The sequence below is a fragment of the Eubalaena glacialis genome, chromosome 2 (genome assembly GCF_028564815.1).
Source record: "Eubalaena glacialis isolate mEubGla1 chromosome 2, mEubGla1.1.hap2.+ XY, whole genome shotgun sequence".
Classification (NCBI taxonomy): domain Eukaryota; kingdom Metazoa; phylum Chordata; class Mammalia; order Artiodactyla; family Balaenidae; genus Eubalaena; species Eubalaena glacialis.
In genome coordinates, this window is record NC_083717.1 from 31,058,698 (window position 1) to 31,082,571 (window position 23,874).

The 23,874-nt window shown below is 45.0% G+C and overlaps 1 protein-coding gene across 1 annotated transcript in view; it reads right to left on the reverse strand.

Moving 5' to 3' along the window:
- The window catches only part of TARS3 (threonyl-tRNA synthetase 3), a 51,069-nt gene extending 31,227 nt beyond the window's left edge, over positions 1–19,842 (reverse strand). Inside the window, exons 1-9 of the mRNA XM_061179747.1 lie at positions 19,463–19,842; positions 18,425–18,490; positions 17,510–17,706; positions 10,829–10,952; positions 7,652–7,773; positions 5,943–6,060; positions 4,302–4,366; positions 1,569–1,647; positions 514–660 (exon numbers count right to left, since the gene is read on the reverse strand). Of these exons, the coding sequence (XP_061035730.1) occupies positions 514–660; positions 1,569–1,647; positions 4,302–4,366; positions 5,943–6,060; positions 7,652–7,773; positions 10,829–10,952; positions 17,510–17,706; positions 18,425–18,490; positions 19,463–19,765 (1,221 nt within the window). The 5' untranslated portion in view covers positions 19,766–19,842. The remainder of the gene's footprint in view (positions 1–513; positions 661–1,568; positions 1,648–4,301; positions 4,367–5,942; positions 6,061–7,651; positions 7,774–10,828; positions 10,953–17,509; positions 17,707–18,424; positions 18,491–19,462) is intronic.
- Between the last annotated feature and the right edge of the window lie 4,032 nt (positions 19,843–23,874).

The following is a 23,874-nucleotide window of genomic DNA, read 5'->3' on the forward strand; positions in this document are numbered from 1 at the left end:
GCTCTGAGTGACGTGACATCAGCATGGCCGTCATGCTGACAGCCCACCCTGGCGGCCACCACCACCCAGTGTCCGTCCTCATGCCACCTTGCACAGTACCCAGCAGAGCCGAGGACGTGGAGCTCCACAGCGAGTGCCTGGCCTGTCATGTAACAGCTCCTACGTGGCAGGACTGAGAGTTAAACCCAGGTCTGCCTTCTTGCAGATCTTCTTTGTTTCTGCTCTGCTTCCCAAATACAAAGTATATTATCAAGTATACACAATTTTTTAAAAAAGGTTATTTTTATATCATGATAAAAATGAAAGGTGCAATTGTTTAAATCTAATAAAAAATACAAGAAGGAAAGAGGTTAGAAGACATTGGGGTAGGAGCGTGAAAGAACTCAGCAGCAAACCATGAGTGCCAGCAAAACAGAAGACAGGAGAGGAGGAGAAGAAGAAATGTTAGTTTTAAGACACCCTAGTTCTGAGACACGGTCGCAGGCCAGCTCAGCAGCGCTCAGCGCGGCGCACCTTCCCAATCCTCCTGTGATCCTGGGTCTTGGCCTCCTCCTGCAGCTTCTCCCAGGCTGTCATCATCTGGTCATCAGGAAAGGATATCCCGTAGACCCTCTGCAGCGTTTCCATTTCAGGGTTACCCTCCCAATATGTTGAGGAATTCTAAACATCAGATGAGATTTGGGTAAACACACCAAACCCTTGGTTACAAATAAAACTGCTCTGAAATATGTACAGCTGGTTCATACCAGGGGCCTGAGCTACCGTGGACTTTGGTATCAGCCGGGTATCCTGGAACCACTGCCCCGTGGATGCCAAGGGATGACTGTACACAATTCCTCACCCTAACATCAGCATAGCTTACTTAAAGATGAGTTTTTGTAGACTTGGAATCTTAAATTGTTTCTAACTAAACCTTCCCAGCCCAAATTATACCATTAATCAGTAAATTATGTAGTCAGTCTGCTGTGGATTCTAGGGATGAAAAGTAAGAAAGAAAGTGTGGAAATGAGGGAAGGCCAAGCACCGAGTGCATCACCCAGGAGAGGGCAGTGGAGGAAGAGGTGTGGGGACATGAAGGCCAGCCTTGCTGACTGTCATCACCCTTCCTCCACCTGTGAGAAAACCAAGGCCTGGGAAGGGCAGGACGGTGATGTCAGTCTCAGGCCTCTTGATTCCAGAGCGTGTTTTCTGCATCATACCACTCTATCCCTTTTTTTTCTCCTTTTCCTACAGTACGTTATTCTCACATGCAGATAAACATTCTTGTTCACATTAGGGCAATTCAAGAAAACAATAGTATGCAGAACAATATATTAATATAGATGAAAAAGAAATGCACTGTAACACTTATAGTAAGGTTAAATGATAAACAATTAAAGGCTACATATAATGTTCTAATTACCAAAATTCTAAAAAATTACATTATTTTTAGAAGCCCATATAAAAATCAAATATGAATGTAGTGTTTCTAAGAGGCATGGTGTTCAGGTTATAAAAGATATTATTGAACTACTGTCTTATCTAGTTCACCTTAAGTTTACTATATTAAGAAAAAAATCAATCCTTACCTTGAAAATTTTTATCGCTTTAATTTTTCCAGTGTGTCTTACATGGGGGCCTTTACAAAGGTCAACTAGTGGACCACATCTGTAATGAAATATTTAAAACATGCCCAGGCACAGTTATAGCTTTTGGGACTATTCATTAGAAACCATGTTCTATGTTTTGGAGCAATGTTTAATTTAGGAACAACTTAATTTAAATTAATTTTTAATTTAAGGAGCAGGAAAGAGGCGATTCACCTAGTCTCAGATCCCAGCCTTCCCTCCTTGGCTCACATTCAAAAGCCACAGAATCCTTGGAAAGAAACTGTGCAGACAGAGACACCACTTTTCATTGTCACACCCTAAGGCTCCTAAAAATCTTCACTGTCCTAAAATCAGATAGCCATTTCCCTGCTCTACACTAATTTTCAAAACCAAAATTATATGACAGTTATAAAAAATGCGTTAAGTTGATATTTTACATTAAAAATAAACTTCACCAAACCCACAGAACGCACAACACCAACAGTGAAGCATGATATAAGCATCAGTGTAGATGGATTGTAACTCATTTCCCACCTCTGGTGGGTAATCTTGACCATGGGGAAGTTGTGCATATATGGGGGCAAGGGTGTATGGGAACTCTCTGCATCTTCTTCTAAATTTTCCTGCGAACCTAAACGGCTCTAAAAAATAAAGTCTACTTAAAAAGTAAATAAATTCAAGGGCTTTTGTTTGTTTGTTTTTAGGCCCTCTGATTTCATGGCAAAATGTCTAATTGTCTCTTGGTTTATTAAAACAGCATACCGACTTAACAACGTAAATCTCAGGCAAAGGTTTAGATCAGAGACGACACCGCTATTAAAGCACACGGGGCTGCAGCTGGGGACTCGCCTGCACCTATAATGAACAAGGGACCACCAAACCCTAACAAGCGCAGACTTTTCTCCAAGTACAGAAACATTAACAGAGTTAAGATACCAATAATGTGGGTCTAAGGTGACTTAACGTCAACCAATTTAAGGAAAATTTAGTAAAGAAAAAAAGTTGTTCCTTAACTATTCCAACCAATTTTAAGTATTTTTAAAGTTCACTGGTTAAAAAGTTAAAAATTACAATGAATATATAAAGGGACTGGATTATTCACCAAAGTACAATGAAGCTTTAAACATGAAAACATCATTTCTCTGAATGACCAGGCTTTAATGTATTGTTCTCTGTCCAAGATGGAGGTTGTAAGTCAATGCTCAGAGAAATGGAAAAAAATGCCTGATTAGCATGAAAGACTTTAATAAGCTAATCTTTAAATAATTCCATAGGAAAAAAAGCCGTTTATTTTCAAAAAATTAAATACAAGCCATTCCAATTGATAGAATAATCATCAATGTTAACCTAAGTTAAAAAAAAAAGACCCAAAATGTCAAGTATTAAAAGCCAGAAATTTAAAACTTAGCATATCTTTTCAATTTCTTCATTTATTTTTAAACTTTAAAATGATTATACTGACACTTATTTGTATTATAGGTAATAAATAGCAAAATCTTATCAGGTCATTGGAGAGCAGCAAAAATAAGATAAGCATGGTATCCACCTTCAGCATAAAATGGCCATGTGTTCATATTATCATTTAAGAAATGCACTGTGGGGACTTCCCTGGTGGCGCAGTGGTTGAGAGTCCGCCTGCCAATGCAGGGGACACGGGTTTGAGCCCTGGTACGGGGAGGTCCCACATGCCACGGAGCAACTAAGCCCGTGCACCACAACTACTGAGCTTGCGTGCCACAACTACTGAAGCCCACGCACCTAGAGCCCGTGCTCCGCAACAAGAGAAGCCACCACAGTGAGAAGCCCGCGCATGGCAACGAAGAGTAGCCCTTGCTTGCCGCAACTAGAGAAAGCCCACGTGCAGCAATGAAGACCCAACGCAGCAAAAAATAAATAAATAAAATAAATAAATTTATTTTTTTAAAAAAAGAAATGCACTGTGCACAGCTGTGCATAAAGAGGGTAAAATTTTACTCACAGTACAATTAAGTCAGAGAACCATAGTACTTGAGTGTGGAAAGGAAGTTCCCTGTGGAGGATATTTGTGGTCGTACTTATACAGGGACCAGGTCTTCTCCGATGGGACCGTGAAGGTCACAGGCAGTCAGAGAGCAGGACACACAGGAACAGAGACGAGCAGTACCCACAAGGCAGCTGAACAAGTGGCCAGTAAAAGGGGTTGGGAGCCTAATGCCCAGCAAAACTAAGTGGTTTGGGTAGGGGCTCCCGCTGGCCTCTGCTTCCCACCACTTCTTGTCTCACTGTGAGTCCGGCTGACGCCTGGAGGGTAATGCTCTTGGACCCCAAGCAGTGGAGGACGTGGTAAGAGGCAGAGAATCACTGCCCGAGAAGATGGCCTATGACAGCTCCCACCGCTCCTCAATAAGAATGTGGGAGGACAAACAGAATTCCTTTCCCTAACAGTCCCCCAAAATGTGAGGCCCTGAGAACACAGTCTTACCCACAGGGAGAAAGAGGCTGCTACAGCTAACATCCAGAAAACAGAATGTGGGTTTTTAGTACCATCCTGATAAATACAAATGAGAAAATAACAATTCCCCTTTGGTGATAACATTTCAGAGTCCCCACCTACAGTAGTACTATACCAACCATGCAAATTTACAAACAGACCACCCACCAAAGACAGACTTGCTACTGTTAATGCCTTCAGATGTACCACTGAGCAGTGTTTAAAATTCACACACATTTTACCTGTAAACTGTGGTCGTTGGCATGTTAATCCTCTCCTTCAGGATGCGGCATTTAAATTTATTGTACTACAAAGAAAAATACATTTACAAATTATCACACAAAATGTTTAAGTGGGAAAAAATGTTAACTTTTTTCAACACACACTGAATGGGCGTCTGCTATGTTCTAGGTGCTGAGACCGTGGGGATACAAAGAGCTGAGAGCCCAGAGCTGTGCCATCCAGGACGGGAGCCTACTGGGCATTTGAAATGCAACTGATCTGAAATGAGGTGCACCACAAGGGCAAAACACTGGATTTCAGAGGCATAATGTGAAAAGAAGAAAGTAAAATAGCTCACTAATTACTTTTTATTTTGGTTACATGTTGAAGCAATATTTTTGATTTATTGGGTTAAATAAAATGTTATAAAAATTAATTTCATCTTTCTTTTACTTTTAAAAGGTGGCTACCAGAAAATTTAAGATGACATATGTGGCTCAGATTTGTGGATCTCATTATTGGACAGCACTGTTCTCGAAGATTCCAATTTTAACTACATGAAGTAAATAAAATTCTGAGGACATGTAAAAATTAAAAAAGGGAACCCTCCTGCACTGTTGGTGGGAATGTAAATTGATACAGCCACTATGGAGAACAATATGGAGGTTCCTTAAGAAACTAACAATAGAATACCATATGACCCAGCAATCCCACTCCTGGGCATATACCCAGAGAAAATCATAATTCAAAAAGATACATGTACCAAAATGTTCACTGCAGCACTATTTACAATAGCCAGGACATGGAAGCAACCTAAATGTCCATCGACAAATGAATGGATAAAGAAGATGTGGCACATATATACAATGGAATATTACTCAGCCATAAAAAGGAACGAAATTGAGTTATTTGTAGTGAGGTGGATGGAGTTAGAGTCTGTCATACAGAGTGAAGTAAGTCAGAAAGAGAAAAACAAATACCGTATGCTAACACATATATGGAATCTAAGGAAAAAAAAAAAAAAAAAGGTCATGAAGAACCTAGTGGCAAGACGGGAATAAAGACACAGACCTACTAGAGAATGGACTTGAGGATATGGGGAGGGGGAGGGGTAAGATATGACAGGGTGAGAGAGTGGCATGGACATATATACACTACCAAATGTAAAATGGATGGCTAGTGGGAAGCTGCTGCATAGCACAGGGAGATCAGCTCAGTGCTTTGTGATGACCTAGAGGGGTGGGATAGGGAGGGTGGGAGGGAGGCTCAAGAGGGAGGGGATATGGGGATATATGTATACATATAGCTGATTCACTTTGTTGTACAGTAGAAACTAACACAACATTGTAAAGCATTTTTACTCCAATAAAGATGTGAAAAAAAAAAATTAGCAGAAAACCCCAAACAAAAGAGGAAAATCCAGAATTTTATATGGTATTATACATATTGTTGAATTCAATAGCTGGAGTACTAACAACACTCAGAATTAATCAGATTTATAAAACACACATATGAAACTATTCACCCGGCCCTTCACCTACCTATGTCTGCATTAAAAATTCACCCAACCCGTCTGGAACAATTTGGTGAGCAGTGGCCAATTATTTGTTAAAACCAGTCGTCTGTGTTAAATATTGTTCACGTTCCCGGCACGAAATCACCTTAAACAGGTCCAGCAGGGCCTCCTTGCTGACTTCCAACCTTTCGAAAGGCTGCTGCTCTTTGATGATGGCCTTGCACGCGCTCTCCAGCGCTGGCAGCTCTGTGCTGGACACGGCCCTGCCGGGAAAAGCAGCGAGAATCAGCACAGATTGCTCAGACATGACCTTAGACCTGTGGCCTTTGTCACCAGCTGACTAGCCTTCTACATCGAGGAACATGGTACTTTACTGTCCAGGACTTCAGAGGGTCAGTCATCCTTTCACAAGGCAGGTAACCCTACTTCTCAAAGAGGGAGACGGAGGCGTCAGCTGATGAACTGCCCTCGGTTCTCTGAATAGCCCCGTTGGACACTCCCCAGCTGGACCGCAAGCTCCTCCGGGGCCTGATCATCTGGGCAGTCTTCCTCATTCTTCACACGTTTACGGTTTTGTTCAAAAGCGTAGTGTGGAGTGTGCGCCATGCCCCTGCCCTAGACCAGGAGATCCAGGCTGGGAGGAAGCTCTGAGAGCGTGAACTGCAGGTCAGCCGGCCTCCGCTGGGCAGCCCCGGCTCCTCTCAGGAACCCCTGTCTGTGCTCACACCCCTCCAGCCCTGTGGGCCACCTGCATTCCTCAAACAAGCCACACACACCGTGACCCAGGGCTGTCCCACAGAGGCCTGGGACGTTCTTCCCCCACCAGCCTCAGAGCTCGCTCCCTTCCTCCCTCCGTCCCACTCTTGCTTCAAGGTCACTGAGCTCTCAGCTGACCGTCTGCCTGCTCAGGCCCCCACCTTCCCTTCACAGCCCTCACCACCTCGTCACCTCTGACAGCAGACGGCTGTGTGTCTGTTTATGTCTGTCTCCCCCATCCAGACTGCTGAGCCCACGAGGACAGGCTGATCTGTCCAGTGCGGAGTCAGCAGCACCAAGCCCGGAGCACACAGGAGGCGTCAACACATCCTGCGGAATGACTCCTGGTGGGGGTGTGTCCAAACAGGGGACTACGCTGCACAGGCTGGGAGCAGGAGCTGCAGAGTGCCGGGCGCTCGGTTAGGGAGGGGTCACTTTGGCAGCGTGGAGGTGGCAGATGGCGGGAAAATGTACCACGGTCGTCCAGGCAAGGACGCTGGGGGTCTATGTTAAGGCAGAAGGTGGGGGAGAACTACTTAGGGGATAAAACTGGCAGAACTGGATGGAGTGACTGAGGGGGCAGGGTAGGGGGTGGCAAGGAGCAGGGTGGGCTTGGGAGGACCCTCAGGTTCTGGTTTGAGAGCTGGTGGTTTCCTTAAGGGCGACGAGGGATATGGAGAAGGAGGTGGGCCGGGGCTGGGCCTGCTGCTCGTGATTTCAAGCACAGATCTACTTGAGGAACATGAGGCCTCTGCGAACCAGCCCCTCTGGCACCAGCTGTGGGACCTGTGTGGCAGGGGTGTACAGCGCCCTTGACTGTCACGGTGCAGAGCTGAACTATGTGCTCTCCAGGGATTAACCCTACAACTCTGGTCCGAATTAGTAGTTTGCCCTAGCCAAGTCTCAGGTTACATAAATAGCGTATCACATCCTTCTCAAGAAAAGAAAGAAAACAATTTGAGAAGTTACCCTTGAATCTAAACTCATAAAAAATAATACTGTTCATAAATGGTGACCTAATCTACAATCACAGTCTGCAATAGGTATTCACTACACTAATGTGTAACCACTATAAACACATGCACTCAGAGGCATTACCTGTCTTCGAGGAACATGTCGTAGTAGAACCCGCAGTCGGTGGGTGGCCCGCAGCACAGGAGGCCCCCGTAGCGGAGCTCTAGGGCTTCCCCGAGGACGTGGGCACTGGAGTGCCAGTACACCTGCGGGCAGGACAGAGGCCGCGGCCACGACCACGGGTCACAGGAAGCCATCAGGCAGACAAGAGGACAAGCGAGCACGTGGATACAGTGTAAGGGGACAGATGCTGGGACACAAGGCAGCATCAATCTCTGGCGACTGCTGACGAGAGATGCTTCCTGAGCCCTCCCTGGAATCCCCGGCAGCTGGCTGCTTGGTTCTAAGGTGCAGCTGCTGCTCTGTGTGGCACTGAAGCCCAGCTCCTAAACCACTTCCTTCTGTGCCTTGACCACCAAGCAGAGCAGCCGCCCAGAGCAGGTCCAGGCCCAGCGCAGAGGAACGCCAGGGAGTGCCGGGCATGGGCCCCCTTCCTCCTCCTCCGGGCAGCCTCTCTGAGTCAGATTCGAGGCCACAGCGGCTGCTCATGACATCACTCACGTTAACAAGATTCTGCGTCTACACAGCAGTCTTCACACGCTGAATAGCACGTGGCTGTGGAAGTTTGAAAGATAACTCAAGACAGAGGGGTCACTGAGGACTGTCTGCTGGCTGCCGGGGTCCCCTGGGCAGGGTGTACATTAGTCAATTCACTGCAGTCCAAGGGCCAGTCATTAGCTCTACAAGTTCAGAAAGTTGATTGGGTTTTGAATTACCAAGGAATCAATGGTTTATGGATACATTAAAACTAATCAGTCATCAAATATCAATAAATATAGATGCCAAAGGAACAAGACAATCGAGTCCCCTGGCAGCACTTTCCTTAATTAAATAGGAAACAAACTGCAATTAGAAAGCTGTCTGAGATAATAAACCGGAGTAGAGGGAGTTAGCTGATGAGCAGGCTCTGTGCAATCCCGACCCGCGGCACCAGGCCTAGAGGGTCAGTCCTTGGGGCAGAGCCCTCTGCTTGGGATGGTACAGGATGGCAGGCTGGCTGCCAGCGTCAGCAAGTACCTTCTTCAGTGCATTGTGCACACCTGGAAATTGCCTGAGTCAAACACTGTGTTAGATGCTGGAGACACAAGAGAGAAAGAAACGAGAGCCGCCGGCCTCATGCGGTTTGCAGCCTAGTGGGGGAGAGGGTAGGCAACAAACCTCTAAGTGCATCATCGCAAGACGAGAAGAGTATTTAAAAGCAGATGAACAGGGCGCTGTAATCATGAATCACAGCGAAGGCCCTGTATTCACAGCGTGGTTAGGGTTGGGGGGATGTACCACTAAGCAGCTTGAGGAAGGCTGACAGGTAAGAACAGGCCAGTGACCATGCAGGCCTTGGAGAGGGATTTGAGTTTTATTCTAATGCAGTGGGATGTATTAAAAGGTTTGAAGCAGAAAAGAAATGACTGAATTTACATTTAAAACATCGTGCATCACAGAACTAGCAGCTTGGGTTCTTACATACATCTGGTTTTGTTTACACCTCAGATAAGTACCTTGTTTACACCTCAGATAAGTACCTATGCTTTCTGAGCATGAGGTCCCAGCAGCACATCGCTGACTGCTCCTGGGACTTTGGCAAAGATTTAGAGCAGAATGAATACCCACATACATTCTCCTGCTGGACAGCATGCTTGCAACAGGAAATATCTATTAGATACATTTTAAACTTGAAAGCTCTACCATTTTATAAAATGCTCCTTGTTTCTGGTGCGCGTATTTATCAACTTTACATGAACATTCTTGCTGTCACTTTCGACATGAATTTACCTAGAGGGTGGGGACTATTTACTTTCATATGTTACATCATGCACTAAATAGTCTTGTAAATAGAAGCATCTTTTAAAATAGAAGTTTAAGAGTTTGCTATATAAAGGAGACGAATTTTTCTGTAAAGTAAAAAATGCTTTACAAAATCATTAATTTTATCATCTTGTAGATCTGAGTTTTCTAGATTTGCTTTTCTAGGATTTCTTTTTCATGGATATGCATTAAATATTCGTAAATGGGTTTATGCTCAAAATCTTAATATGTTCATAGTAACAGGAAAATAAAATCCAAGAACAACAAAAAAAGTCTCTGTTACTAAATTACACTAAAAGAAGCATCAAGAGCTTGGAAAAGTTACTGAACCATCCTGAGCCTGTGTACTATTAACACGGTACCTGTGTGAAAAGGTAAGTGCAGACTCAGGGAGATAACATACACAAGGGGCTGGGGCTGGTGCCTGGCACGGAACATTCTCATTTTCATAAACAACCACAAGTATTTCGGAAGCCCTGCAATGTGACACCAGGTGCCATGTTAGTATCAGGGTAGGCAGAGGGGCGGGCTGATGAGACACTCTAGAAACATTCCCCAAGATAATATGATAAATAAGTTTTCTCTTTCATGATGTCACTAAACACAGGGGGAAAGAACTCCAAAGAGGCCGACCCCTCCATGGAACATTAAGTTTGGTAGCTCCCCCGTCCCCCCACCCAAACACCTGACAGACTGAAAGCCTGCAGCAGCCCACTGTTAAAGAGTCTGTTAAAGAACAGTGTCTGCAGGTCAACCAAGAACCAGCTAGTGTGGGAAAGTGCTCAGGTCTTGGCAGGATTCCGCCCTCAGGACAGGGTTAAAAGTAACTGCCGGGCCAGCTACCATGGCTGCTCCTACTTGACTTCTCCGGAGGCTGACACCACCCGAAAGTGTCTAGCTGTTTATTTCCTTGCTCACCACCCCTCCCACCAGTGAGAGGCTCCTGTAGCAGGAGCCTCTGCCGCCCCACAAGCTCTGGCACGTGCACCCAACAGCTTAGATACTGGTCAGCTGACTGAGGGAATCAATACATGTTCACAAGTTCTGGGGTGACAGCTGGCATATAGTTAGGTGACAGTTGTTTGGGTTAGATCTTAAGTGAGAAAAACGAAATAATACATATAAGCTATGTATTTCATTTAAAAACTGCTCTTTCTGAATCACTTTTAAATATGGTGTTATTAATATTATATTTATTAAACACCAACATATGCATTTTAAACCTTAGAAGGCCACAAAACCCATCACTCTTGACTTCAGTACGTGGCTTCATAATTACATAATGTAATTGACAACATAAATAGCCAAAGTATGGTGGGTTGGTCTTTAAATACTTACAGCTTGCGCTTCCTTGTCCTCAAACATGAGCAGCTCTAGGGTGGAGTCCCCTTCCAGCGGACGGTCCAGGTCCCACAGCTCCCCATTCACTTTGGCTATCACTGTGCTTTCCGCCAGCTCCTGACTGGTGAGAGAACAGTCACGTGGGCGTTAACGCATCACAGGCTAAAACAAAAGATGAAAATGATTTCCAGGGTTTCTTTCTTTAGTGGAAAGTACAAACGTAAACTAATAGGATAGATTTTTTTTAATTTTGTAACACTTTTTTTAAGTACAAAAGTAATAAGATACGTTCACTGTAAAAACTCAGAAAACAGAGAATGCACAGAATAAAATAAAAATCACATACATCTCACCACCCAGAGATCACCACTCATAACATTCTGGCACATGTTTCTCCAGTCTTTATCTATAGCCGCCCCTCCTTCACACACCACACACACACACACACACACACACACACAGGCACACATGCCCATCATAAAAAAACATAGTTGCCTACATAATTTTCTTCACAACCATGCCATCAGACAGACTCCCAGAACATTCTGGAAGGACCACACTGATTAAGGAAGCCTCCTCCTGCACACCAGGTTGTTGTGTGCTTATCAGAGCGTACACTGCACAGACATCTGTGCACAGGAGGCTTTGTTCTTTGGTGATTTTTCTGGGAATAGGCCTTTGGAAGTAAAATTGTTAGGTCAAAGAGCATGTGCCTCTGAAGGACTGCTGATAAATATTGTCTGAATGTACCACTTCCACGCACCCTGATTTTTTCAAACTTTGCCAATGTGATGTTGGAAATGGTTGTTTTAATTTGATTTATTGGATTATAAATGTTTACTGGCCAGTTTACGTTTATGAATTGTCCATGTCCTTTGCCTATTTTCTACTGAGGTGTTGATCCTTTTCCTTTGTGTGTGTGTGTGTGTGTGTCTTTTCATTAACATTTATTGTTTGAAAATTACTGACAAAAATAACATGTTAAGAGAAGAGATCTAGAAAGCACAGAAAAGCACAAAGAAAAAAAGTCACCCTCTGGACTTCCCTGACGGTCTAGTGGTTATGACTTTGTGCTTCCAACGCAGGGGGCACAGGTTCGATCCCTGGCTGGGCAACTAAGATCCCACATGCGCGGCCAAAACAAAAATTCACCCTCAATCCAGTCACCCAGAAATTACTGTTAACATTTGCTGTCCGTCTTGCCACTTTTTTGCATAAATACATACACCAATGTAAAAATTTTAATAGTATTACTCTTTATGTTATATGATAACCTACTTTTTAAACTTAACAATAAACCATGACATTTTCCCCAACAGCAAAGACTTGTAAAACATGCTATTTGACAGCTGCAGTAGAACTAAGATTTGCTTAATGAACCCACTATTGCTGGGATTTGGGTTATTTCTTTGTGGGTTTTGGTTTTTCTTGTTTTATTTTGACAATGACAAATAAAGCTGCAATGGACATTCTTGAACATACATCTCAGTTCCTGATTTTTCCTCAGGAAAAATTCTAGAAGTAAAACTACTGAGTCAAGGGATAAGCACTTTTAATGACTTTAATTGGACTATATTACCAAATTTTCCTATCAGGAGAGGGTCCCAAAATACCTTTCTCTGTGCTCTCACCTTCAGGAGTACAAAATTGTGTCATCTTGACAATGTAACATTTTCATTTGCATTTCTGTGAGTAACTTGATCAGGGGCACAGCACTGTGGTTAACAGCACACACTCTAGGGTCAGGCCAACCTGGGGTTAAACACGGGACAATTTACTCAGCTTTTCTAAGCCTTGGTTTCCTCATCAGCAAGATGGGAATTACAGGACCTTCCTCATATATTTATCCTAAGGATTAAATAAGGTGTACTCATAATAAGAACTTAATACACGTTCAGTATTGTTATCAGTGGAGTAGAATTTTATCTTCACCTTTGCTGGCCGTGCCAGGCTGCTAAGGGCTCCTCAAGCCCATTCCCTCTGTCCTCTACAGTCAGTGCCTGGCCGTCCTTGCAGCAGGAGGTAGCCACGTGGCTTAGGTGGAGGCAGAAGCGGTGTCCAGCACTGCCAGATCTCAGCCTTAACACCATGCAGGGCAACTGTCCATCCGGCCCTCTGTAGATGGAGCACACATGCTACGACCTTTGGACCATACGGACAAGGGAACACTGTACCAGACCACCCAACAGCCAGATGGAAGGAATTTAGGTCCCCAAATAAACGTATGGAGAAGCGCTGCCTGCCAGCCTGGACCCCGCACCCCCCAGACTGCTGTCAGAGAGGCTCTGGTCGTATTTAAGGCACTAAGTTTTCTGTGGCCTGTTGCAGCAGCTTAGCCTGTGTCTTAACTAACGCAGAAATAAGGGCCTGCAAGTGAGTAACAAAAACAAATCATCTGGCATTGGCTTAGCGGATGGGCGGTGGGTTACACAGAAAGAGGTACTCAGACATGGAAAGCCAATAACCCTGTTACAGAATAACAAAGTGTCTCCTAAGACTTGCAGGCAAATAATGTGCTTACGATGCCTGTAGCACATGAGTAAACAGTTATACAAAGGCAAACGCTGGGATACACTGGGTAACTCTCGTGGCTTTTAACAAAATACTACCAGGCCAAGATAAGCTCAGACGGTATTTGTCCCCTTGCAAGGGAGGCTCTCTCCGCACGCGGCCTGTAAGCCAAACTGACTGGGAGCTCAGAAGTGTGAGGCTGTGCAAGATGCAAAAACAATCTTCTGTCCCAAAGAGCAGGAGGAACAGGCACTGACAGCCCTTCTCAAAGGCCACACAGAGACAGAAAACACAGGCTGGTCCAACTACAAGGATCAGAGTAAGGGAGCCGCCTGCCCCCAACCTCGGGTTTTGTCTGATCTCAGCCCATTTAACTGATGGAGAGAGGAACAAGCAAAGGGCAAAGGCCAGGGAATAAAAGGGTGAGAAGTCTCTGTCTAGGAGAAATCTTCAGTACGGTTACTTTCATGGGAAACTGATTAGAAGCTTCTAGTTAGAAGGCTACTACAGTTAACTGCTTGAGGGAATTGTTTTGCCAAACAAACTACAAGCCCAGCTTACAAGTACCCGCGACTGATCCTCACAGGAACCCTGAGCCCCACGTGTGCACCAGCCGGAGCCGCACCAGCAAACCTTGCGGCCTCCACGATGAACAACTGCCCGCACTTCAGATGCGGCAAGTGAGGGCGAGGGACAACGACAAGCCCTCCAAATTGCAAAATCAGGGCCGACAGAGGGCGGTGGACAAGAGAGCTGCTCCCAGAGGACAAAGGGTGGCCAGACGGTTTGACCCGAGCCCCACCCACAGCCAGGCTGCAGACAAGATCTGGGGGCTCCTGAGCACCACTGTCTGCCGCATCACTCCTCTTTTTTCCAAATGACACTTTAATCGTGATTGTGTTTATCCCACCACTATACACACGTGGCGTGGGCAGCCTCATCTATCAGTTTACCTGCTGCTAGAGCGCGAGCAGCCAGCCAATGGGGGTGTTGTGTGCTTCACCTGAAAATCCTGGGCTTTCTGCTGCCAGGGCCTGGAGTGGTCTCGCCGGGAGAGTGAGGGAGTGTGGGGGATGACGCATGGCAGATGCTCACAGGTGTCTGGAGGTCCCAGCGGCACGCTGCGGGCGGACGCTGTCCCCAAGACCATCCTTGCTCTCTCCTGTGGTGAGAGTGCCTGGGCTGGACACGTGGCCAGCCAGAAGGAGCTACGTTTCCATTCTCTTACAGGCAGCGTGGCTGTGTGACTAAGCGTGAGCTAACAGGCTGTAGGTGGGAATTAAACGTGCTGCTCCAGGGTCTTGGCCTCAAAGCACCCTTGCTCTCCAGCCGCTCTTCCCCTGCCTGCAAGCAGGTCCATGGGTGTGACCCAGCCTCCACCCCTAGACGTGGACAAACCCTACCTAAGGGGACGGCAGAGCGATAAGATGTGGGGATCTTGGGTCCATGAAGGACTGCCTAGACCAGAGACGCCCACCAGCCTGGCCACCACAAGTCTGTCAGGGGAGAATGTGGCGTCTGCCTTATTTAAGCCATGATCTCTAGGGGCTCTTTCCTGCAGCAGTTTAGTCAGAAGCCCCTGGGGGCTCCTGGAAACACAGATGACTAACTGATTCAGGAAGTGTGGGATGGGGCCCGAGAATCTGCTCTTCCATCAAGTTCCCAGGGGATGCTAATGCTGCTGGTTTGGGGACCACATTCCGAGAACTACTCTTCAATGAACTACTATGAACTGTCCTTTGCTCATTTTTTCTGCTGGGGTATTTCCTTGGGATAAATGGCTATGTATAGAATGACTGGATCCAAGAGTTGGGGTTTGCACATTTAAGAAAGAGACTGCGCCTCTGCATCCACCCTCCAGCAGCGCCATTTCCCCAAAATCATATCAATATTAACTATTATTCATAAATCTTTGACAGACCAATAGATAATACACAATTACTTTAATTTGCATTTCTAAGATTATCTTTTCCTCCTTTTTATGCGTCATTTTTACGCATAGCCATTTTTCCTAAGTGTTTTTGACTCTGTCCGTCTTTTCCTTAATGATTTGTACCTTACATGTTACACTCAGGAAGGCCGACACTCCCTCAGAGCAGGGAAAATCATCTATGCAATCAAGTCTCAGGAAACCAAGGGAACAGTCAGTATTATTTAATTTAATAAAACTATTATTTTTAACTTTATTTTTATAACCATACACTTTGCTGCACCCTTACTTATTTTAATAGTTTTTCAGTTAATACTCTTCTCTAATTCACTTTTTTAGTTTCCTCCTTGTTTAATTGTTCTTCTTTTAACTGCCTGAGTTGAATTCTTGGTCATTTCATTTTTTCTTATTCAATAATAAAAGCCTTCAACACTATAAATCTGTTCCTGATCACCACTTCAGATGTATTACATACATTTTGAAATATATTCTCCTCATTAGAAGTATTTTCTAAGAATACTCCTTTTTTACTCTTTTTATTTCTGAAAATACTTGTTTTTATTTCTTTTTACCTGAGTAGTTTGAAGTTTTTTTAATTTCCTAGTTTTGTTTTGTCTTGTTGTCATTTAATGCTTACTGAGTTCACAACGGATTTCACTTTGCTTACAGAATGCTGTGTGTTTCTGTATTTTATTAAGATTCTGAGGAACCAAAAGCACGACCACAGGTGCCAAGAGAGAAGGCACCATCTGGGCCACAGCACAGAGATCAGGGAGTAGCCACAAAGCCTACCTTATTAGAGTGTTATTATTCAGACCATATAATCTTAATTTTGGGTTATTTGATCAAAAACTGAGAAAGGCATGTTAAAGTCTGCCACTCTTGAGTTCCTATAATTTTGTATTTCTGGTTTGATGCTACGTTATATAACTCATAAAGGTGCGTGACAAATTGGGAATTACACTGTTCTTCTATTTTAAAAATAAGCCTCAGTCTCCCATTCAATGATTTCAGCCCTAAATTCTGCTGTCTGATGGTAACATTAAGACCACTGCTTTCTTCTTATCAGGTTTGCCTGATATAGCTTTGCCCATGTTAGTTTTGGACAATTTTACTTTTTAGACACTCCTGCAAGCCCTCTGTCATTAAACTCGAGGGTGGTTTTAAACTGGTACCTGTGGGAATGCAAGTCACTGACTGTACAATGAGAACACGTCCTATAATGAAATGACCTTGTTTCCCAAGCTTGGACAGTCTCTTCAGTGCAGGACGGCTCAGACTTCAATCCGCCAACATGCAAATGACTCTCCACGAGGAAACATAAACTTATTTTTGCCTCAAAGCCCATTCCCAGCACATCTATTCCTCTCTCCTGGAAAGCACAGGAACAGGTTGGAAGGGGCCTTTAGGGTGTATGACATAATAGGATGAAAAATACAATTTTAACCATATTTTTTAAAGGAAATCTGAAGATTTTAATTGTTGAAAAGTTTTCTTTTTAAATAAGAAGTTTATTTACATGGCAGTTTTGAGCTACAGCTTCCACAGAATTTTATTTAATGCCAGGAATTAACATTAGTCAAAACAACACAACTTCACTGAAGTATCTAATTTCTAGGAAGGTCAAACCTTCCACGGCTGATCATAGCTCTAACACATACATCTTCAATCTATAATTAATAGGCCTTTTTGTACATTTCTAGAGTTGCTTTCATTTTCAGAGTATCTCTCATATACAGTATTTCATTTAATGTTTACAACCTTGTAAGGTAAACGATAAAAGTATTATTATTTCCACTTAAGATGTAAGAAAACAGGCTTGGAAAACTTGAGGGATCTGCCCACATTGGTCCAAAGACCCACCCACAGTTATTTACTGGTGGAACAATGGCTTGGAGTCAAGTCCAACAAAAGACCTGTAAAATCTCATGGAAATAACTTGATGATGAACCGGGTCAATGTAATGTCGGCTGTCAAGGATTATACATTTTTCTCTACTATATATTTTTATTAGAACTCTAAAAGTTGGACCCTTTAAAGAGAAAGAGATTGTGTTCTGATATTCAATTACTTATTAAATGGCCCCTTTAGAAGGCAAGAGGGAAATAATTACCTAATTACATTTAATTTATTCAACTGAGTAAGAAAAGAATATTTTAGCAGTCCCTAAGAACACATTTTCACCAAGCTCTGGCCCAACACTTAGTACTGATTATCTGCTCCACACTATGGTTTACCTAATTTCAGCAGCCACTTGGTAAGGTGTTGTTTTCCAAGCTTCCCCTTCCACTGTTTTCCCATCAGCCACTCTTACTGTGATCACATTGCTTGTACTCCCCTTTTTTTCATAAATGGCAAGTAAGAGCTGATGATCTTTCTTCAGTATTTCAAAAAGCTTCAATCTTTCCTTCACAAAATTTAGTGGATTCTTCACCTGAAAACCATTAGAATACAGTAGGGTTAACAGACACAGCCCACTTTTTTTCTAACGGCTCAGTTCTAAGTAAGCCCCACCCCTTCTCAGCAGGCCCAGGTCACGGCCCCCACCAGCCCCTATGGCTCTGCTTTCACTCTCACCCCCTGCAGACTCCCCTCCCAGGGTCTAACTCCCTCCTAGCTCTCAGGGTCCTGCGCAAAGCCCTCCTCTTCCAACTACCACACCCACTGGCATCGCCCTTCTCCACAGGTTTAACATGCTCGTGCACAGAGCCACACAACTCAGCCCTTATTGATACACCATCTGACTTTGTTCTCTAGTTGTTTCTCCCGTTTGTCTGAACTCCTTAACCCGATGGTTCCCTGAGGCCAAGCATAATCCTCCTCTGCTCCTACCAAATGTTGATGTGCCTGATCAATTCTGGTTGTTTTAATGATTTATATTTAAAAAGCAAAGAAGCTGGTTTCCTTAACAGAAAAGAAGAGCTCTGCTTTCTCAACTTAAATAGACTAAGGAGCCCTTTACAACTGTGGGGCTGGCTCACCTCTAAGTTAAGACATCTTGTATCTAAGGCTAACAAAATTTTAAACACACTCCTGTGGCCCAAGTCGTAATTTACAGCAACTGTTTTAATTAAAAACCCTGGGCAATTAACTACATAAGCATATTTAAATTACAGGTAGTATTTTATATTATTTCCACAGCAATGACTTACCTCACTGTCAGGCCCGCTTTCCTTCTTCTTTTTAATGTCCTTTTCTTGGCTCTGACTAGGAGGAGGCTGAGAAATAAAGGGAAATAATAAACAACTCATCCCAATGACAACAAAGAGCTACATATCTGAAGCCCGAAGCAGGAGAGGGACAGGCCAGCAGGCAGCAAGCGTCCCATGTTTAGAGGCTCACGGCTGGGGCTCTCCTGACCATTACCTACAACCCTCAACAGGTAAGCCGTTTTCTGGGGTTCAGTCCTTCCTGAATGTGCACTTTCACACATGCTTGCTAAGTACACTTAATATATTTTGCTCTTTAAAAATTTTCCCCCCTAAATTTTAAACAAATAATGTCCCTGGATTAATGGTTGCATAGCTGCTGCCAGAGACTTTAAATGCACTGTTTCAGGAAGGTGTTGCCCAGGAGCACCACAGTCCGCTGGTACAAAGACTGAGAACACCCACAGTCTGAGAAGGCCTTCAGAACTTAGAAATGCATTACGTTAGAAGAAGGTAAGTGAACCAAAACATTAAAATACGCTATCAAATCACAATGTTAAATACGCAAATATCAAGATAGACCTCCAAAACAAGGCAACACCTAAACAACCCAAACCACCTGTCATAAACAGCTCAGACCAGCCATTCACCAGGGGGAAGGGAAGTGTTTCTACCTGGAGCTGTTGGTCTTCCTGCCCAAGGAAAGAAGCGTGAGTTTTAAACACTGCAGCATTTTTTTCAAAGACAGGAAAATGCTATTTCTGCCACTGAAGAAAATGTGCGGCGAGCAATTTACGGGAAGAGCTGAGACATTACAGCGTTAGGTCAGCCTGGCGATCGCTGGAAATGCAGCGGCCCCGGCGTGTCCAGCCTGTCACGGGTTCCCGGCCCGAGTGAGGGCGCGGGGCAGGGGCCCGAGAGGGCAGGCCCCGCCTCCCGCCGCCGCAGCGCACCTGCCGCCGCGCGCACGCCCACCTGCCGCCCTAGGGCTCTCAGCGCACCAGCTCCGCCGCGCCCTGTGGACAGGCTCCCACCCGGTACCTGCGCGCCCGCGGCCGCACGCCCGGCCTCCTGCCGCAGGGCGCTCTCCCGTCGCGCCTGGTGGCTCAGCTCCTCCGCGAGGCACAGCCGCAGGCGGTACAGGCGGTGGCGCAGCTCGCGGTTCTCGGCCCGCAGCTGCGCCACCTCGCGCGTGAGGCACGGCCCCTCGGCCTGGCAGCGGTCGGGCGCGTTCAGCTGCTCGTCCCTCAGGCGGTGGACCTCCGTCCACAGCCAGCGGATGTCCTCCTCCTGCCGCGCCAGGCGCGACGCCACAGCATCCGCCGCCAGGGCCTCGGCCGCCATGGCGTCCGCCTCGCCTCACACAGGTACCGGCGTCCCGTTGGATACAGTCGCCTGCGAAGGGGCGCACTGCGGTGTCGGGCCGGGGCCGACGCTATATAAATGGCTGGGGGGGGGGGGGGAGGAACGGGGCGACGGGGCGGGGCGGGGCTGGCTGTGCAGTGTAGGGGCGGGACGATAGGAGCTGAGGAGGGCGGAGATATGGGGCGGGGCTATAGGAACTGTAGGGGGCGGGCGATGGGGAGGGGTGGGACTGGCTTACACTGCAGGGGCGGGCTATAGGAACTGTAGGGGGCGGAGTGAAGAGGAGAGACTGAGCGATAGGAACTGTAGGGAGGGATGATGGGGAGGGGTGGGGCCGGCTGTGCACTGCAGAGGCTGGGCTGTTGGAACTGTAGAGGGCGGGGCAAAGGAGAGGGGTGAGGCTGGCTGTGCACTGCAGGGGCAGGGCTGTAGGACGGGGGGGTCGGGGGAGACGAGGGGGGGGCGGGGGAGACGGGGAGGGGCGAGGAGACGGGTTGGGGCGGGGCTGGTGGACCCACGTTGAACACGCTTCGGGGCTGGGGGGCCAAAACAGGCAGAGTGACCTGGAGAGTGGAGTGGGCCCTAAACAGGCTCACTGTGCCTTCAAAGCTACGAGTATGTTGCCAAAATGCATATTGTCCAAAACCACCTCCCCTCCCAGAATGGCTCCTGTTTTCCCTCTCGTGAATCCTGGCAGTTGCCATTCTTTTAACTTGCCACTGGGTTCTAAAAAGTGGCCACTGAGAATCGACCTTCTTTGGCCTCATGCCAAGGCTGCCCAAATGCAAAGGTCGCTGCACCAGGGCGCGCAGATCACTACAAAAATTTAAATCTGATGGCAAGAAATTGCTGGTTCCTCGAGGGTAGGGCAAATGCCACATAGGTCTTTGTATCCCTCATAACCATGAGCACACACACCTTCCCGTAGTAGGAACACAAGTTGGTTTTTATTAACATTCTTAGGGCTTAGAATGTGGCAAACCTTGTTCTAAATTCTTTACACAGATATTAACTCCTTTAATTACAGCGAGAGACACTATTGTTATAGCCGTTTATAGATGGAAAACTGAAGCACAGAGAGGCTAAGTGTTCAAGGTCACACCACCACTGCATGGCACAGCTGAGGTTCAAGCTTCGACCATCCGAGGCATGTTCATGTGCTCAGCACTAGGCTGCCTTTCGACCGCGGTAAAGTTTAACTGGACAGGTAGCCTGATGAGATACAGGCCATGAATGTCATCGTGGTTCCAAAATGGGAGAGCTTAGTTTGGACTGGTGCAGTTGGGAAGGGAGCAGATGCTCTGGAAAATAAAGGTTGGCAGGTGTTAGGAAGGAGGAGAGGTGGATGAATGCCTCTGTAGGAGGTGAGGGGGCGAGCTGATTGGAGTCACACACAGCTCCCAGGAGGAGGTTCCATAAGTATGACACTAATACCAGTGCGTCTTTGTTATTCCCTCCCCTGACTAGCTTCTGGATGGAGTTACACAGACTCACAGGCTCCACAGCCTTCCCACTCTCTTCCCCACTTCCCCCCATCTGATTTCTGCTCCTCCCGTTCTGGCGTGACCTACGCACTGTCAAATGCCATGGCCTTTGTAATTTGTCTCTCTTAGGCCCCATCGCCAACCCCCAGGAAACCGCTGATCTGCTTTCTGTCGCTATAGGTTAGTTTACATTTTCTGGAGTTTTCTATAAATGGAATCATATGGTATGTACTCCTTTTATTTGGCTTCTTACGCTCAGCATAGTAATTTTGAGATTTACCCATGTTGTTGGGTATATCAATTCTTTCTTTCTCTCCTTCTTTCTTTCCTTCCTTCCTTCTTTCTTTCTCTCTTTCTTTCCTTCCTTCCACCTCCCTCTCTCCCTCCCCCTCTCTCTCTCTTTCCTTCTTTCGTTCTCTTTTTTTTCCATTATTTTTATTGGAGTATAATTGCTTTACAATGTTGTGTTAGTTTCTGCCATACAGCAAAGTGAATCAGCCATATGCATATGCACATCCCCTCCCTCTTAGACCTCCCTCCCCACCCCATCCCACCCAACTAGACCATCACAGAGCACCGAGCTGAGATCCCTGTGCTATACAGCAGGTTCCCACTAGCTATCTATTTTACAGATGGTAGTGTATTTATGTCAAACCTAATCTCCCGATTCATCCCACCCTCCCCTTCCTCCCCTGTGTCCACACGTCCATTTTCTGCGTCTGCATCTCTATTCCTGCCCTGCAAATAGGTTCATCTGTACCATTTTTCTAGATTCCACATATATGCATTAATATACGATATTTGTTTTTCTCTTTCTGACGTACTTCACTCTGTATGACAGATTCTAGGTCCATCTACATCTCTACAAATGACCCAATTTCATTTCTTTTTATGGCGGAGTAATATTCCATTATATATATGTACTACATCTTCTTTATCCATTCATCTGTCAGTGGACATTTAGGTTGTTTCCATGTCCTGGCTATTGTAAATAGTGCTGCAATGAACATTGGGGTGCATGTGTCTTTTTGAATTATGGTTTTCTCAGGGTATATGCCCAGTAGTAGGAAAGCTGGGTCACATGGTAGTTCAGTTTTTAGTTTTTTAAGGAACCTCCATACTGTTCTCCATAGTGGCTATATCAATTTACATTCCCACCAACAGTGCAAGAGAGTTCCCTTTTCTCCGCACCCTCTCCAGCATTTACTGTTTGTAGATTTTCTGATGATGGCCATTCTGACCGGTGTGAGGTGATACCTCATTGTAGTTTTGATTTGCATTTCTCTAATAATTAGTGCTGTTGAGCATCTTTTCATGTGCCTCTTGGCCATCTGTATGTCTTCTTTGCTGAAATTTCTATTTAGGTCTTCACCCATTTTTTGATTGGGTTGTTTGTTTTTTTGATATTGAGCTACATGAGCTGTTCATATATTTTGGAGATTAATCCTTTGTCTGTTGCTTCATTTACCAATATTTTCTCCCATTCTGTGGGTTGTCTTTTGGTCTTGTTTATGGTTTCCTTTGCTGTGCAAAAGCTTTTAAGTTTCATTAGGTCCCATTTGTTTATTTGTGTTTTTATTTCCATTTCTCTAGGAGCTGGGTCAAAAAGGATCTTGCTGTGATTTATGTCATAGAGTGTTCTGCCTATGTTTTCCTCTAAGAGTTTGATAGTGTCTGGCCTTACACTTAGGTCTTTAATCCGTTTTGAGTTTATTTTTGTGTATGGTGTCAGGGAGTGTTCTAATTTCATACTTTTACATGTACCTGTCCAATTTTCCCAGCACCACTTATTGAAGAGGCTGTCTTTTCTCCACTGTATATGCTTGCCTCCTTTATCAAAGATAAGGTGACCATATGTGCGTGGGTTTATCTCTGGGCTTTCTATCCTGTTCCATTGATCTATGTTTCTGTTTTTGTGCCAGTACCAAACTGTCTTGATTACTGTAGCTTTGTAATATAGTCTGAAGTCAGGGAGCCTGATTCCTCCAGCTCCATTTTTCATTCTCAAGATTGCTTTGGCTATTCGGGGTCTTTTGTGTTTCCATACAAATTGTGAAATTTTTTGTTCTAGTTCTGTGAAAAATGCCAGTGGTAGTTTGATAGGGATTGCATTGAATCTGTAGATTGCTTTGGGTAGTAGAGTCATTTTCACAATGTTGATTCTTCCAATTCAAGAACATGGTATATCTCTCCATCTATTTGTATCATCTTTAATTTCTTTCATCAGTGTCTTATAATTTTCTGCATACAGGTCTTTTGTCTCCTTAGGTAGGTTTATTCCTAGGTATTTTATTCTTTTTGTTGCAATGGTAAACGGGAGTGTTTTCTTAATTTCACTTTCAGATTTTTCATCATTAGTGTATAGGAATGCAAGCGATTTCTGTGCATTAATTTTGTATCCTGCTACTTTACCAAATTCATTGATTAGCTCTAGTAGTTTTCTGGTAGCATCTTTAGGATTCTCTATGTATAGTATCATGTCATGTGTAGACAGTGACAGTTTTACTTCTTCTTTTCTGATTTGGATTCCTTTTATTTCTTTTTCTTGTCTGATTGCTGTGGCTAACACTTCCAAAACTATGTTGAATAATAGTGGTGAGAGTG